At 50.5% G+C, this 17736-nt stretch overlaps 1 protein-coding gene across 1 annotated transcript in view; it reads right to left on the reverse strand.

Annotated features, from left to right (window-relative positions):
* Positions 1-17736, reverse strand: part of znf423 (zinc finger protein 423) — a gene marked incomplete at its 3' end in the record, with an annotated part of 60863 nt that overhangs the window by 8970 nt on the left and 34157 nt on the right. The window contains exons 4-10 of the mRNA XM_079742841.1: positions 3473-3641; positions 2810-2934; positions 2611-2692; positions 2366-2441; positions 1764-2053; positions 907-1190; positions 82-465 (exon numbers count right to left, since the gene is read on the reverse strand). Coding sequence (XP_079598967.1) covers positions 82-465; positions 907-1190; positions 1764-2053; positions 2366-2441; positions 2611-2692; positions 2810-2934; positions 3473-3641 — 1410 coding nt within the window. The remainder of the gene's footprint in view (positions 1-81; positions 466-906; positions 1191-1763; positions 2054-2365; positions 2442-2610; positions 2693-2809; positions 2935-3472; positions 3642-17736) is intronic.

Raw genomic sequence — 17736 nt, forward strand, 5'->3', positions numbered from 1 at the left:
CCCAAGGCGGCCGCCAGACGAAGAAGGCCCCCGCCATGAATGTGATAAATAGAAAAGGGTGCTTATGCCTACCGAACCCACCTAGCGTGGTGGAGCCGGCCATGACCCCCCCGGGGAGGCAGTGGGACACGCGGATGTGCTCCTGCAGCGAGTTGATGTCTCCGAACATGTCGGGGCAGTAGTTGCAGTGGAACGCCGACACGTTGGTGAACTGCAGCAGGGGGAAGGCCGCGGCCGCTGTGGCCACCGGACCGCCGGCGCCCCCATGGCCCCGGTGAGCCTTGCGCACGTGCTCGTTGAGGTTGTAGAGGGTGGGCAGCGTGTCCAGACACAGCTGGCACGTGTGGCTCTGCTGGGGCTTGTCGGCGTGGATGGTCTTCAGGTGGATCTCCAGCACCGCCAGGCTGTGGAAGTCCCTCTTGGAGCAGTAGGGGCAGGAGTAGGTGACCTTGGACCAGTTCCCACCTGAGGAGGTGGGGGGGGGGGAGAGAGACACAAGACGGGGAGGTTCACCAAGACGCTACTTCTCATGGAAGGATTAGCTCCATGCGGCACGGTGTACGAACAGCAGATACTTCCGCACAATCACTGTGGCTAAAGTAGATTTAATGAGGAATGATTCTGATTGGTTGAATTGGTGCCCGGTGATGTGACTTTCCTTGATTTGTAAGGCGAGTGCCCACCAACGGCACAGCAATTACATAGAGTATGTTTGCCATGCCACAGATTTGACGGTAGTGGTTGGTTACAGGGTGGAATGGCTTATGACCAACCCATCAATTATGTTGGCCAGAGGTATTCAATGAGTCAGTTGACAAATAGGATTCATCTTCTAATAACCATCTCATTTTCAACCTGACTGGCGAACTTAAGCATGGTTAGGCGAGATCCATCGTGCTGCAGTACCTCCGGCGAGATGACCCAGGTTCAGCACCAAGTCTTCCCCGCTCTCCGCGCCCCGCCGGCGGCCTCGCTCCGCGGCCCGGCCGGTCTTCAAGATGGAGTCGGGCGTGGAGCCCCTCTCCAGGCTGGCGCTGGAGTCGGGCGTGGCCGAGCTCATGGACGCCACGCTGCCCAGCGCCGGGTCCGGGCTGGCCGCGCTGTGATTGGACGAGTCCGGCTGGCGGTGGCTGTCCAGGTGGCAGTAGACATCCTCCACGGAGGGGAACTGTTCCAGACAGACTGGGCACCTGGGTGGAGGAACAGGAGGAACGCACAATAAGTGAGTCAATGCGAATTGGGCTTCCATGCTTCCAACATCTCTCTCTCTCTCTCTCTCTCTCTCTCTCTCTCTCTCTCTCTCTCTCTCTCTCTCTCTCTCTCTCTCTCTCTCTCTCTCTCTCTCTCTCTCTCTCTCTCTCTCTCTCTCTCTCTCTCTCTCTCTCTCTCTCTCTCTCTCTCTCTCTCTCTCTCTCGACAACCATTATACTGTAGACTAGGATGGCAAATAGAAAACGCTGTAAAACAAAATAAATGAATTATTATTTTCTAGTGGTTTTCAATTGATCATGAAGAGCATTAAAGCTGCTTCAGGTTTTGTAGGATCTAAAAGCTCTTATTTGAGAGCCATTTGCAAGAAACGCCAACGCAATCCGCCAGCAATTAATGCGTGAAATGCTGACTGTGCCTGCCTCAGTGTCAGTTTCAAACCTCCCTCTTGTCTATTCTACACCCTCTCTTTTCCACCTCTGGCCTCTTCCCCCCCCCGCCACCACCCCTTTACGGTGGGAACGGACCCGGAGGCCCCGGCGGTGCTCCCCTACTTGTGCTTGCGGTTGGCGTGCTGCGCCTCGATGTGGGTGAGCAGCGACGCCTCGTCCAGGAAGATCTCGGGACAGTGGATGCACTGCAGGTCGGCGCGGTCCGACAGCTGGGGGTGGCGGGTCAGCACGTGTCTCTCCAGCTCGTCCGTCTGGCTGAAGGTCTCCTCGCAGTAGTCGCACATGTACAGGTCCTGGTCCAGGTCCGCCTCGCCGCCGCCGCCGCCGCCGCCCTTCCGGCCCCCGTCCCGGTCCGCCCTCAGGGCCAGGTGCTCCCGGTTCTTGCGGTGAGCCTGCGGGGGGGTGCACAGGCACAGGCACGCTGAGGTGAGCGCCGAGCGCTGGGGCTTTTGGTTGAGGATGTACGCACACGGTCCAAAATGAACACCTGCCATGCAACCAGCCAATGGCAGGTGGATTTGGCAGGTAACACCATTCAGGGTTACGGACTAAAACGATTGTTTTGCCTGTAGATTTTTGGCTGGCTGGAAAATAGTCCACAAGGAAAACGACATATTAAACCCTGCGAAGATGAATCAGAAAACTAGGCAGGCCGGCGCTGATCCAAGGCGCAACCCTGCCCTGCCGTTGACGTGTCTGTATACCTGCATGTGACTCTGCAGTGAGGAGGTGGAGGAGAAGCCACGCTTACACACGCTGCACTTGAAGGGCTTGCTGGAGCTGTGGAGGGAGAGCAGAGGGACACGGTGACGGAGATCACAGGGACAGGAGCTGGACAGCCATCTCCACCGGCTCTTCATACAAAACACAATCATATTGGTTGTAGTTGATAAAGGGGAAATGACGACTGTGTTAAACCAGTTAGTCAGAAGCGGTGCGGCCGGCTGACCTGTGAGTCTTGAGGTGAATCTTGAGATGGTCGGAGCGGGAGAAGGCCGCCTCACACTCCTGACAGCTGTACTTCTTGTCACCTGCAGCAGGTAGAAAGAAATAAGGTAATTAAAATGAATAATCTGAATAGTAGAATCATAGACGTATGATCTGATTTCAATCATTTGTATCCATGTCTCTGGCTGAACTGAACTGACCTGTGTGCAGCTTGACGTGGCGGTCTCTGCTCCTCTTGTGCTTGAACAGCCGGCTGCAGAAGGTGCACTTGAAGGGCAGCTTGTCACTGTGGATCTGCTCGTGGCGCTTCAGGTAGCTCAGACGACTGAGAGAGGAGAGAGACAGACAGACAGACAGACAGACAGACAGACAGACAGACAGACAGACAGACAGACAGACAGACAGACAGACAGACAGACAGACAGACAGAATAAATAATATAAAGATTTGGGAAAAAAGGAATAGAAGATGGCATTAGCAGAGTATGAGATAGCTTTGTCAAGTAAGGGTGAGGTAATGTAAAGGGAGGCTAGCAGTAAAGCGGTAACCTGTATGATAGCAGGTAGCAGTAAACCTGTGCCTTAAGATCTTCATGAACAAAAAGCAAATGGGAAGCCCTGTCTGGATGTTTGTGTGTTACCAACATGGAACACACCAAGCATATCAATACGCTGAGCAAACCCCTGCTGTAGACTTTGATACGAGACTACACGAAAGTGTAGGGTGTGCGTGTATCTCTCTCATACGTACATCAGTTTGTAAGTGAGTAACTCATTGTGTGTGTGTGTGTGTGTGTGTGTGTGTGTGTGTGTGTGTGTGTGTGTGTGTGTGTGTGTGTGTGTGTGTGTGTGTGTGTGTCTCACCTGAAGGACTTGTCGCAGAACTGGCAGGGGTAGGGCAGGCCGGCGCCCCCCTCCTCCTCACCGGGGCCCAGGTCACCGCAGCCGTCGCCGTGCTGGGAGGGCGAGGCCACGTCCTTGCTGGACGGGGAAGAGGGCACCCAGTTGAGACCGGCGGGGTCGTCTTCGCCATCTGACACAAAGAGAAGAAAGGAGAGAGAGAGATAGAGAGAAAGAGAGAGATAGAGCCAAAGAGAGACAGAGTGAGATATAGAGCCATGGAGAGAAAGAGTGAGATATAGAGCCATAGAGAGAAAGAGGGAGATATAGAGCCATAGAGAGAAAGAGTGAGATATAGAGCCATAGAGAGAAAGAGTGAGATATAGAGCCATAGAGAGAAAGAGTGAGATATAGAGCCATAGAGAGAAAGAGTGAGATATAGAGCCATAGAGAGAAAGAGTGAGATATAGAGCCATAGAGAGAAGAGAGAGATATAGAGCCATAGAGAGAAAGAGTGAGATATAGAGCCAAGAGAGAAAGAGTGAGATATAGAGCCAAGAGAGAAAGAGTGAGATATAGAGCCATAGAGAGAAGAGAGAGATATAGAGCCATAGAGAGAAAGAGTGAGATATAGAGCCATAGAGAGAAGAGAGAGATATAGAGCCATAGAGAGAAAGAGTGAGATATAGAGCCAAGAGAGAAAGAGTGAGATATAGAGCCAAGAGAGAAAGAGTGAGATATAGAGCCATAGAGAGAAAGAGTGAGATATAGAGCCATAGAGAGAAGAGAGAGATATAGAGCCATAGAGAGAAAGAGTGAGATATAGAGCCAAGAGAGAAAGAGGGAGATATAGAGCCAGAGAGAAAGAGTGAGATATAGAGCCATAGAGAGAAAGAGTGAAAATAGGCGACAAAATAGGTAGATACTTCATTAGTTTTACATATTAATTAACTGCATCTATAAACATGTAGTTTTTTCATGTGTCGTTTATACCAGAAGAAGTAGAATGGGTGTAAGGGTGAAGACAAACGGGACACACACAGGAAGAAAATGAGGATGTCAGACACGGGGAGAGAATGAATTAGACACACACATGCATAATAATAATCCCTCTCTCTCTCATTCTATCTCTCGCTCCCTCTCTCTCTCTCTCGACAGCAGCAACATCTAAATAGAAAGCTCCAAGAAGTATGTATCCCGACGGAGCTCAGAAATAAGGACACAGTGTATTTTCTCTCCCATCACCCTCCCTCTGGGGCCATGCCTCGTTCCATCCCTCCCTTCCCCCCCTTGGCCCAACCACCGTCACCACCCATCCCCAACGCAGCCCAGGGGACAACTGGAGATCCAGCTCATCATATTTTCATTAGTGTACTGGCAGATTGAAATGGCCAGGAACTGTGATCAGGGGGTGGGGAGAGAGAGAGAGAGAGAGAGAGAGAGAGAGAGAGAGAGAGAGAGAGAGAGAGAGAGAGAGAGAGAGAGAGAGAGAGAGAGAGAGAGAGAGAGAGAGAGAGAGAGAGAATTGGTTGAAGTAGGTTGTCCTTATAAACATAGACCAATAGATAGCCAGGGGATAAAACCTTCCAGGAAACACAAGGACACGAAGCGCGTTCCCTTAACTTCCACCCATGCAGGGTTTGTGTGTGCATGAGAGAAAGAGGCAGAATGTTGTACAGCCTGGGCTGGCGTACAGCGGTTGCTAAAGCTTGTAGTGATGAATCGATTGGTGGGAAAATGTAGGCGCTGCGATGAGCAAATAGAACACAGCAGGGGGCTGTGGGTAAGATAAAAATGATGAAAAAATAAAAAGTCAAAGCATGAATTATAAATTTGTCTGGGAGCGAAAGGGAAATGAGGCAGGGCTTAAGAAAATATAGAGAATAGAGATGTCAACACGGAGCCCTGTAACAGAAAGAAACTTGCGGGGGGTGGAGGTAGACAGAGAGAGAGGGAGGGAGACAGAGAGAGAGACACACACACACACACACACACACACACACTCACACACACACACACACACACACACACAACGCATGACAGAGAGGGGAAAGATGTGACATGAGAGGAAAGGAAACAAATATAAAGAGGTTTATAGAAAGAGCTCCAGTGCTCTGGAAAGGTGACTATGTTGTAGTCCTCTATGATGGAAGGGATTGGCTTCATCATGAGGCAAGTATTTGGGGGAGAACTACTCTGCGGAAACTTCCGCAATCTACCAAAAACCCTCTGCAACCTAAAGTCCTGAGCAGAGAGGGGCGGTTCAGCTGCTTTTAATATGTTATAGAGGAGGCGATCAAGTAGTTATTTTTTCTTGCTTTTTAACACACTTTCTTTGGTTAGTTTAGATTTTATTTTTGCTAGTTTCCTGGCAGAGTACCTGGGTTAGACGGCCCAATGTGCGGTGCTCTCAGGATAATCTCTTTTTGCCCAGGTCTCCCAATAGCTACATTTACACAGTCTTTAAACCAAGTAAACGCTTTCTATTGGATGTAGTGGTGAGGTACATTATATCTGTAAGAGGCACCATGTTATAATTAGATACACAGAACTATTTTTCCTTGTTCTGTAGGAAACACAAATTCCAGCCGGTGGGCACAAGTATGCCTCACACCTTAAAGGGGAACGGTCACGCTTGCTGTTTTCTAATACCAAGTACTGCCGCATACGCATGTTGCGTAAAAGTGGGGTGTGCTTCATCAACACATTTTCTAGGAACATTTGGCGGAAAACTTTGACTGATTGACCTCATTGTTCTGGGATTTGAATTCCTGATTGGTTCGATTTGGAAGAATCACGTCGCTGTTCAAACTTCTCTGCATATTCACGTGGAGGGGAGATGACGTTGCAGACCAAGATTGTTTAAAGACACAAGAGGAAAGGTTTTATTTCATTTTGGCTTCTGTTTCCGTGCGTGTGTGCGTGCGTGCATGCATGCAAGAGAGACAAGGTCAGATACCATATATAAACTTGGTATCCCTCCTTCTCTCTATGTGTCAGAGGGGATTGACTGAACAATGACCAGAGAGAAAGAGAGAGACTAAATGGGGCCCCAACAAGTCTTTGAACTTACTCTCTCACAGACACATACCCGCATTCTCTTACACGAGATACTCAAAAACAAATACTTGCATGCATTCAAAATACACACACACAGAAAAAGGTTTTCTTAGTTTGGGTATGTTATTATGGAAAAAAATAGGACACTTCTAGTGACAATCAAAATTAAGTGATTTTTTAAATTTTTTTACATATATTCATCTTTCGTCGTGGAATGGAATGCTTCTTGACATTACGAAAGTGAGCGAGACGGACAGACGGACAGAGAGACAGACAGACAGGCCGAGAGACAGACAGACAGACAGACAGACAGACAGACAGACAGACAGACAGATAGGGGCGAGTGAGACGAGGGTGAGAAATCACTTCAGGGGGTGGAGGAGAGGGAGGGGCTGGCAGAGGATGGAGGGGGGATTATCATCATTAAAGAGCCCTAATCCTCTGACTAGCGTGGCTGGCGCTAAAATGGAGGATCACACGGCTTTTTAACGGTGCCTTTGTTGGACCGCCGCATGGGGACCCCGCAAGACAAGGCCGGGCCGCAGACTGAGGATGGGGAGTCGGGGGGTGGGTGGGGGGAGACGGTGCAGGCCGCAGAAGGAAAAGCTGGAGAGAAAAGTTAAATTGGAAGAAGCCTCGGGAGGAGAGAAGACATGGCAGGTGATGGGCTCGGGGTGGGGGGGGGGAAGCAGAGAAAAGGCAGCAGAAGAGAAAGAAGGAGAAGAGAAAAGAAAGAAGAGACGGAGACGGGTGGAGGCCGACACACGCTGTGTGTCCTCACTCCCCCCTTCCCCCCACCCCCCCACTTCCAAGAGGAGATGCACGGAGAGAGAGAAAAAACGAAGGAACTGTTGCTAATCCCTCCCGCTACACCACTACCCCTTCAGCCCGCCCCACACACACACACACACACACACACACACACCTCCCCCGTCCGCCTCACACTCTCCCAGAGCTGCGGCAGTCTCCCTCGCACTCCTCGGTCTCCATCCGCTCGCTGGCCTTTCATGTAGCTAATCATTACAGTTCTAGTTCCTTCCCTTCCTCGTCCTCGTCCTCCTCTCTCCCTCTCTCCTTCGCCCTCCTCAGAGGGGCCCGTCTATAGGTGCGACGTCCAGATGGACGCGGCGCTCTGAACTCGGGAGAGGAGGCGGAGGGGAGGAGGGCGGGGGAGGAGGGAACACCGGGGTGTTTCATAATTAGAGCGGGAAGAGGGGGCCGGACGCGCCCGGCGACCCGGGATGTAAACGGACCGCCGCAGGTCCACCTGGCGGAGAGCAGATGCGCGCGCCAACACACCCACACTCCCCCCAGTGTGTGTCCCGCTCTAATGGGCCCGGCTGCACGCGCCACGCAGAGGACGCCGCGCGCCGGAATGCTCTAATGACGAGACGGCGGCCGCCCTCACACACACACACACACGGTAACGCAAACACTGATGGCTCCATCTGTCCGTCAGACCTCTTTGATGGGTGACTCAAGTTCAGAGGCGACCGGTTGGACTGAACCGCGACTCGGGAGAGCGCAGAGAGAGAGAGAGAGAGAGAGAGAGAGAGAGAGAGAGAGAGAGAGAGAGAGAGAGAGAGAGAGAGAGAGAGAGAGAGAGAGAGAGAGAGAGATGAGTACACTCTGGCCCAGATCACGGTGTGCATGTGCAACGCACCCATCCTCACTTTGATGTGTGAATACAAAGGGAGGAGAGGTGGTGTGGACCCCCCTCCCGCGCTTTAAGCCACAGCGCGTGTGGTATTTGTGATTGAATGCTTGTTATACTGTTGTTAATATTCTCCGTCCCTTGCTCCCTCTCTCTCGTGAAGCAGGGTTCCACCTTTGTAACGGGCAATCTGCTCGGACACCCTCCTTCCCCAGCGGGGCCTCCACTGACCTCCCATTCCTGCCTTCATCCCTCCCTCCCTCCTCCCTTTCTCCCTCTCTCCCTCCATCACCCCCCAGGCCCCCTCCCATGCCCCCAGGCCACACACATAACACACAAACACTCATAACACTCACACACACACACAAACACACACCCACACACACACCCCAGCCTCACCATAGGGGGCAGAAAAACAACTTCCACCTTTGGTTCACACTGGGCAGCGCAGAACATGCACACCTACTCAGACACACATATGCACATGCCCACGCATATACCAAAAACACTCGGGATTGGTCATGTTTGGGCATACAAGGCTCTGCCGTTGGGAATTGAAGCTCAGAATACTGTGCCAATGTAACTGGGTGCCGGAGATCTCACACACACACACACACACACACACACACACACTTGCAACACTAGCCCTTGCCTAGAGGACCTATAGTCCTTTGCTTCTGTACTTCTGGGCCACATGGGACACAGTCTGTTAGGACACACACACACATGCACTGCAGCAAGGACGATAGAAATGACGAAATGGCAGACTGTCCTGGGTTTGAGCCCTAGAGGACAGGACAGTTGAACACACACACACACACACATTCTGTGCATGCTGTGGGGACCCTCACCTTCTGCCCTGGGAATGGGTCCGGCTGCTTCGGACACTTTTGGGCGCCAACTGCTCCATATGGGGCAACGTGGATGTACGAATGTGTGTGTGCGCGCGTGTGTGTGTGTGTGTGTGTGTGTGTGTGTGTGTGTGTGTGTGTGTGTGTGTGTGTGTGTGTGTGTGTGTGTGTGTGTGTGTGTGTGTGTGTGTGTGTGTGTGTGTGTGTGTGTGTGTGTGTGTGTGTGTGTGTGTGTGTGTGTGTGCGCGAGTACGAATGTGTTTGTGTGTGTGTGTGTGGGAGGGCAGAAGGTTAGGGGCAGGGGGCGGGACAAGGGGGGCTGGCAGATGACATGTTTACCCCCTAACACGCGCGCACAGATACACACACAGACTCTAACATCTTTGTAGCATATACATAAAAGGTGTGTATTCTAGTTGCGTTCTCACACAACACAACACAACAAACCTGATTCTCAGCACGCTAGCATGTAGCCCCTGGCTGTGTTGTTAGAATGCAGTTATGCTGCCAAAATGTACCCCCCTCTACAATACAAATGTAGGTCTGAACCGGCAGATGCACTGCATTTGACTCGCCGCTCCGCAGACACGGAACTAGGGTCCAGACACGAGCTGTGATAGCTGTAATGTTGGGCGCATCTTAGTGTCAACTGAGTGCTGTACTCTGCTCTTTAGTGGAACAACCCATGCACACTGATAGGAGGACATTAATCTGCATCTTTGTCATAGAGAATGATCCTTACGATCAATCTCTAGGAAAACAAAAAAACACGACACACTTCAGGATACTGTTCCTCAGGAAGCCACCAGTTCTATACCAGTTCTACAAACAGCAAAAAACGACGGCGCTGTTATGATGCGTACGCACTCACACACACGCGCACACACATGCTCACACGTGAAGTTATGTGCAGAAACACACGTGCACACGCATTCACAGGGCTGGCATCTGCTTCCTCTTAACACATCCTCTTTCTCACACAAGGATTAACCCCTATATCCTGCTATGTTGTGCCACCTAGTGCTCCACAAAATACATCTACAGAGCCCCCTTAATGAACCTATTGTGCTTCATAAATTCCCCCAAACTCCATCCACCCCCCCCCCTTCTGCATTGCTACCTCAGAAACAAGAACCAGCTGGTAGACAGAGGGTTAGACTAACAACAACAGCCTCCACATACATAAACACAAACATAAACACATATCCACCAATACTCATGCAGGCTAACAGATGGCACACACACACACACACACACACACACACACACACACACACACACACACACACACACACACACATATTCATACACACTCTCGTCAAAGGGGTGGCCAGCTAGCGGCTATTCTGTCTATTTATAAAAATGAGGATGGTGGACAGAAAGACAGCTTGCTAACCTAGAAACACACTCACCTGAGTCAGAATCAGGCACACTCATGAGCAGAGAAATATATTATATTATATATTTCCTTATCGTGTGAATCCATGGCTGCGTTGATGTAGTTGGGTGAGATGCGGAGGGGAAAACGTCACTGTGCATCGCATTAACATGCAGATCTTCAATTATTTTCTCCCCAAACACACACCTGAGTTCACCGTTGTGTACTTGGGACTTATTAATAAGTCATTCAGGCAGCTGGAGCTTGTTGTTCAAAAACACACACGTACGAATGTACAAACAAACTGGCTTTTATGCACCCGTTACAAGCACCAATACACACACTCAGATATGTTTACTGCACCCAGTTGACAAATAAGAGACATACAGAGACAGGCTGATCGACAGAGACAGAGAGAGACAGACTGGTCCACAGAGACAGGCTGGTCGAGAGAGACAGATTGATCCAGAGAGACAGACTGAGCCAGAGAGCCAGAGACAGAGACAGAGAGAGCGAGCCGGATCCCTAGGGTGCGTGGTAGGGCTGTGGGGGTGGGGGGGTCCTCTGCTCAGGGGAGGGCCAGCAGCAGGCTGCGGGAGGCGGGTACCTCCAGCCCACCGCTCCCCTCCGCCTCGCCTCAACTCAGCTCCCTTCTGGAGGACCTGGGCCCCCCGACGGGCCCCTACACACACAACTACTCCTAAAACCCCCAGTGGGTAGAACACACACACACACACACACACACACACACACACACACACACACACACACACACACACACCCACACAGGGCCCCCAGGGAAGGGGCAGAGCAGAGCAGAACACCTGGACCTGCCATTAGTGACACACTCTGAGAGGAGAGGCACAGACGGTGGGAGACATAGAGAGAGAGAGAGGATACACATGGGGATACTCACGTACACACACACACACACACACACACACAATATGTGAACTCGCAAACGAACGGTTACTGAGCCGATCCCGGGCTCTTCTTTTTGGGTGGACGCCGGAATCTCCCTGCCATTTGCATTACATTTCCACAAAGTACATTCATGTTGCATCTCTGTGCGTGCTGATTCGCATCTTTCCAGCGGAGCCGGATCATCCGTGACAGCACGTGCATGCTAAGACTGCGAGCAGCGGATCGTTGCTGAACTGCCGCTGTTCCTTGCTGCTGCTCACCGTGTAAACAAAGACGGTGAGCAGCATTACAACAGGGGCTGTGAGGCCCGTTTGTTTTGCTGTGCGGAGGTGATGCAGTTGTAGTGCACGCTCTGAGGATCACTCTCCAATGTCTTAGTGTGAGTGGGTGTATGGGACACAGTTTATGCGGTAACCTGGCACTGCAATGATTGAAATGGAATGCATCGTCTTACTTTTCACACAACTTGCTTTGCTTGATTGTTTACAATTTACAACATTTATATTAGATACTACCTAGATTAGAATACACACAAAACATATTGAGAGGCATAATAAGAAGAGAATGCATATTCTAGTTTTTCAAGTCTGAGGCATCATTATAAATCAATGAATTTTAACACCTCTATTTAGGATAGGTAGGCCAAGGTTTTTCACACGCAGATCCCACGCGGAGATAAAAATAAATACAACTGAAGTTCCGTAGACTTTGATAGACAGCCACTGTACCGGAAGAAACTGCCACTTTAGTGTACATAAACACACATTTATTCTCCAGCCACCTGGCTGTGTGTGTGCTTGTGCGTGTGCGTGTGTGCATGTGTGTGCGTGTGTGTGGTATAATAATTACTCCTGTATTAAAGCCTCTCCCCTGAGACTCTTAATGTTACCAGCGGCGGGTCAAGGACATAGAAGAGGGGTGGAGAGAGAGAGAGAGAGGGAGCGAGAGAGAATAAAAAAAGGCTAAAGTGAACATAAATATGCATCTTTAGATGCAGCCTACTCTTTATGCACATACAATCCCGACGCAAAGCCAGGCAGAATACATGCAAGGTGTTGGGTTTTGTTGTGTTGCATTGTGTTTGAGGTTAATCATTCTTATATGCTGACCGGTAATTCAATTAAACATAAACACATTTATTCACACACATAAACTCACGCACACATCTCTCATTCTTCCTTCATGTTATTCCTCCTTTCTGAAATCAAGATCGAAAATAAAGAATGAGCAAACTACCAAGCGAAAGAAAGAGAGAAAAGAATGTGACATGTGACAGATCAAAGATGGAGAGGTCGGGGGGGCAGCCGGGGGAAGGGGGAGAGGGACAGACAGAACGACGACAGGGGGTCTCATAATTACATGCTGCTCTCTGTGCGGAGGTAGGGTTGTTCTCTGGACTGAGCTGAGTAAGGGTGTCCCTCCCTCTTGTTACACCAAAACTAGGTCCCTAACAGGGCTTGAGACACACCATGCAACAGCCCCCCCCCCCCGGCCCACACCTCTCCTCTGCCTCCCCTCACACTGCTGGCCATTGGTGTCCTCTGTGACTAACCAGCAGAAAATAGAACCGCAGTGGTAGAATAAATCACACCACTGTAATGTCCCGTTGGGGCCCTGGTCAATGCTCACTTAAAATGATCCCAAAGTTAATGCATACAACAAAAGAAGGAACAATATGCACAAGAGTGTGTGTGTGTGTGTGTGTGTGTGTGTGTGTGTGTGTGTGTGTGTGTGTGTGTGTGTGTGTGTGTGTGTGTGTTAGGATCAATGGGAAAGCAGTGGCTGTCGGGACTCCAGCAGAAAGAGAATTGTATTGGGACCTAGACTATGGTACGGCTCCGTACAGACTTCAAACGCACACACACACACACACACACACACACACACACACACACACACAGGGAGCCGTATACCTACATCGGTATATAGGCTCACACTGAGTACACAGTAACAGACATGAAACTCTTGTACGACGTCTATTTCAATCTCTCTCTCTCACACACACACATACACACACACACACTGGAGCCACAGGGTGCATCTAATAAAGCAGTCAGAACAGAGGTATGGAAATGGTTCTTTGGCTAACATCCATTGTGCTTTGATGGCGTTAGAATGGGCCCCCCACCATACCCATGCCTAATTCTCTCTCTCTCTCTCTCTCTCTCTCTCTCTCTCTCTCTCTCTCTCTCTCTCTCTCTCTCTCTCTCTCTCTCTCTCTCTCTCTCTCTCTCTCTCTCTCTCTCTCTCTCTCTCTCTCTCTCTCTCTCTCTCTCTCTCACATAGTTTCACTCACAAACTGCTATGTGCGGTACCTGCACAGGGCCAATGAGTGCTGAATGTGTGATTTAGGATTAAGGGAATTCAGTGGTGAAGTTATGGATAGAGACCTCCACAGGGGGAGAGGCGTCGACGGGAGGGATCAAAGACAAGACAGCGGCATTGATTGTGGAGCGATAAAGGAGCTGGGTCAATGGGTTTCAGGGAAGGTCTCAACACACCAATAAGAGCACTTGCCACAAGACCCTTTTTGTCTGTTCAAATAGAGAGAGAGACACACACACACACACACACACACACACACGGCTTCCCTATCCATCTCTCCATCAGGCCCTCACCACCCCAACCCAAGTCACCTGTTCAACTCCCCCGCCCCAGCTCCATCCCTGCCCATAGCTCCGCTTTATGTGGGACACTTAAGAAACAAGGGAAGAAAGGGAAGAAAAGGAAAAAACACACAGGCGTGTCCCAAAGATTAAATTAAAAAACAGAAGGATTAAATTAAAAAGCAAAGCCTCGGGTGTATTATTAGTAGCTAATGTTGGCGCCGTTAAACTCTGATTGTATTACTAAATTATGAATAATTAAGGGGGGGATGGCAGAGCGCTATTAGGATATCGGGACGGAATGGTAGAGCGACCGAGAGGAGCAAGCAGACACACACACACACACACACACACACACACACACACACACGATTTAAGAGTGTGTGTAGGGCTGTACACTCCCCTTAAATAACGCCGGCCTGCAGGACGGGGTGGGTGCAAATCAAAGTCTCCATGCTGGCCCAGCTTACTGGATCGGCTCTACAGGGAGTCACAGTTAAAGTCCGACCCGTGCAGAGAAGCAGGAGATCGATGGTTAAAAGAAGTCAAAAATAGGTATGACATGTGCAGCTCGTAGTAGGGAAAGTACCAAAGATCGCAGACCTAACTCTACATGTGTCACTCAGGGGCCATCCGTAGCTGATGTCAACTGTTTGTTGTGTCTTTACCGATTCAACAGAGACAGTGGCCTGATGGTCACATCGGGGAGGTTTTTCAGTAATGTTTTTAATTGAGCTGACCCGTGGCCATCAATAAATAAACCACACACACACACCTTACTGCCAAACCTTCATAATGTCCCTCAGCCTCATCTAGCTTTCCTCCTCTTTTCCCCCAAAATGCCTCTCATCTCATTGTGTGTGCGTGTATGTGTGTGTGTGTCGCCTTACAGGATTATTAGTCATCTCCTCATGTCTACAATGAAACCCCCACCCCCGCCTCCACCCCTTATCAGCAAGGCAGCAGTAGCAACCCCATCCAACATCCCACCACAGCTGTCACTGAATAACCCCCAACATACACACACTACAATACACACAACACACACATACACAAAATATGGAAACCCATATATCCCGACACACCAAATACTCATACACACTCGAGCAGAAGCAAATCTCTACACACACAGGGCCCATGTGATTGCGGACACAAAAATACACAGACAGACACACACAGACACACAAACACGCACACACACACACCGAACACAAGCAATTTTATCTGCTCATTTGCAGGCCGCCTGGTTTGGCAGCCAACAAGGAAGGGGGAAACCGTGCACCAGGACCCAACCCCCACCATGTCCTCAGGCACCCCCCCCACCAACCCCATCCCGCAAAGCCCTGAGAACCACTGCTGCCCCGGCCCTGCGCTCACTGAGCAATGCCCTCCCCAGAACCAGCACCCTGCCCCCTGCTAAAGAGTCCCAGAGAGGGAGGGAGAGAGACATAGGACGCAGAGTGGAGAGAGGGAGAGAGAGAGATAGACAGAGAGAGATACAGACATAGGACGCAGAGTGAAGAGAGGGAGAGAGAGAGAGACATAGGACGCAGAGTGAAAAGAGGGAGAGAGAGAGAGACATAGAACGCAGAGTGAAGAGAGGGAGAGAGAGAGACATAGGACTCAGAGTGAAGAGAGGGAGAGAGAGAGAGAGACAGAGAGAGATACAAACATAGGATGCAGAGTGGAGAGAGGGAGAGAGAGAGAGACACAGAGAGAGATACAGACATAGGACGCAGAGTGAAGAGAGGGAGAGAGAGAGACATAGGACGCAGAGTGAAGAGAGGGAGAGAGAGAGATAGACAGAGAGATACAGACATAAGACGCAGAGTGAAGAGAGGGAGAGAGAGAGAGAGACAGAGAGAGATACAGACATAGGACGCAGAGTGAAGAGAGGGAGAGAGAGAACAACCCTCCCCCCTTGCATAGCCAGGCTCCTTCCTGGGGGAGTTCGTCACAGGGGTCACTCCCTCCAGGCGGCCCCCAGCCAGCTTCCCCCTCCTCCCAGCCACACACACACACCCACACACACACACACACACACACACCTGCAGTAACAAACTGCAAACACACAGAGGCACATGCACACACCAGCGCCCCGCTGCATGGTGCCCACTGTGCAGTCTAGCGGGGAGAAAAGGCTATGGGAGCGGGCCTGAATGAAGAGGGTGGGAGACGGAGAGAAATGCACAGAGAAGGGAGGGTGTAACAAAGAGGGAGACGGTGATACAGAGATGGTCAAACAAAGCGTACATTTGAATGTTTTCCCAGGGCGAACCCGTAAACATCTGAGATATTGTTCAAGCTTCAAACCCTTGCTCTCTCTCTCAATCAGTTCCCTCCCACTCATCTCCTTCCATGTTATGGTCTGGTTTTGTTGTGAGTGTCTGTGTGTGTGTTTTGGGCCAGCGTGCCTGCAAGTGTGACTTTTTAGTTTTGCTTTCCCAGATGGATCGTCGCTCCTGATTTATTCATCAACATCTTTTCGATAATATTTGAAAAAGGAAACACAGTTTGGTTAATGTGTCACACAACACAACCCTTTAAGGCTGGGACGAGACATGGTAAGATGCAATCCTCTTGGTCCTTAACCCCAATTCAGGGACGCGTGCAGAGACCAGGGACCATACACACACTAACACACACTCACAGAACAACCAGAAAGACCTACACACAGGCACACTCAAACTTTCTCCTTCTATCCATCTCCTTCTTTCCAATATGAAATGTTAGTTCTATCAAATGAACGCCTTCTATTTATTGATTTATTAATGCCAATGATTTGGTGTTATTGTTATTTCTGCTGTCTTCAAATATCCCTGCTCTTCCACATAGACATAATAGACAGATATAAATGTGCACATGGAAATGTGATAACCATGTTTGCGCACACATTCGCTCAATCAAGCACATAAGCAGCCAGACACAAAAAATTCCTGCATGTGCGTGCGCAGTACACACACACACACACAAACACACACACACACACACACACACACACACACACACGCACACACACACCTTCCCCTGCGACTTCCAACAGTGCAGTGAATTCCAATCAGGCAGTAAGCGGGACGGCTATTTCTAGGGACAAAGAACAGGGAGGGGATGGCGGGAGGAGGGAAGAAGGGAGGAACAGGGAGAGGAGAGGGAGGGAGAGAGCAGGGGGTGAGGGAAACAAAGGGCTCTGGTGGCACCCAGGGGAGCAGGCCCAGAGCAGCTGACGTCAGTGGGCCTGTGTGTGTGTGTGTGTGTGTGTGTGTGTGTGTGTGTGTGTGTGTGTGTGTGTGTGTGTGTGTGTGTGTGTGTGTGTGTGTGTGTGTGTGTGTGTGTGTGTTGGGGGGGCGGGGGTAAGTGGCGGTGTGAGAGAGAGGCTGGCAGGGTTGGTCTTGCTGGCCCCCCAGGGAGCTCTAGAGAGGCGAGGAGAGAGAGCAGGGCCTAACGCCCAGCCCCCCACACTCACACCACTGATCCCCCCTCCTCCTCCCCCAGCTCGCAGGCTGGAGAAAACAAGCTGCTCTCTGGGCTCTCTGCTGGGCCTGCACAGTCGGCTCGCCGTTCAGCGTTCACTCATTTGGTTTTGCAAAACTATCCCTTAAGCCTTATTCCTCTTTGGGGTTTCTTTAGACACATGCAAAAGATTCACAAGGCAGTCAGCAAGCCAAAAAGAGTGGACAGTCAGCAAGCCAAACCTGCCCTTTAGTGGGTGAGGAGGTCAGATAGCAAGCTTGGCAGCCAGCTATCCAGCTAGCTAACCCGTCCGCAAACCAGCCAGCTAACAAGCAAGCTAGCCAGCCAGCTAGTTAGCCAACCAG

The sequence above is a fragment of the Pollachius pollachius genome, assembly GCF_949987615.1.
Source record: "Pollachius pollachius genome assembly, chromosome: 9".
NCBI classification, from domain to species: domain Eukaryota; kingdom Metazoa; phylum Chordata; class Actinopteri; order Gadiformes; family Gadidae; genus Pollachius; species Pollachius pollachius.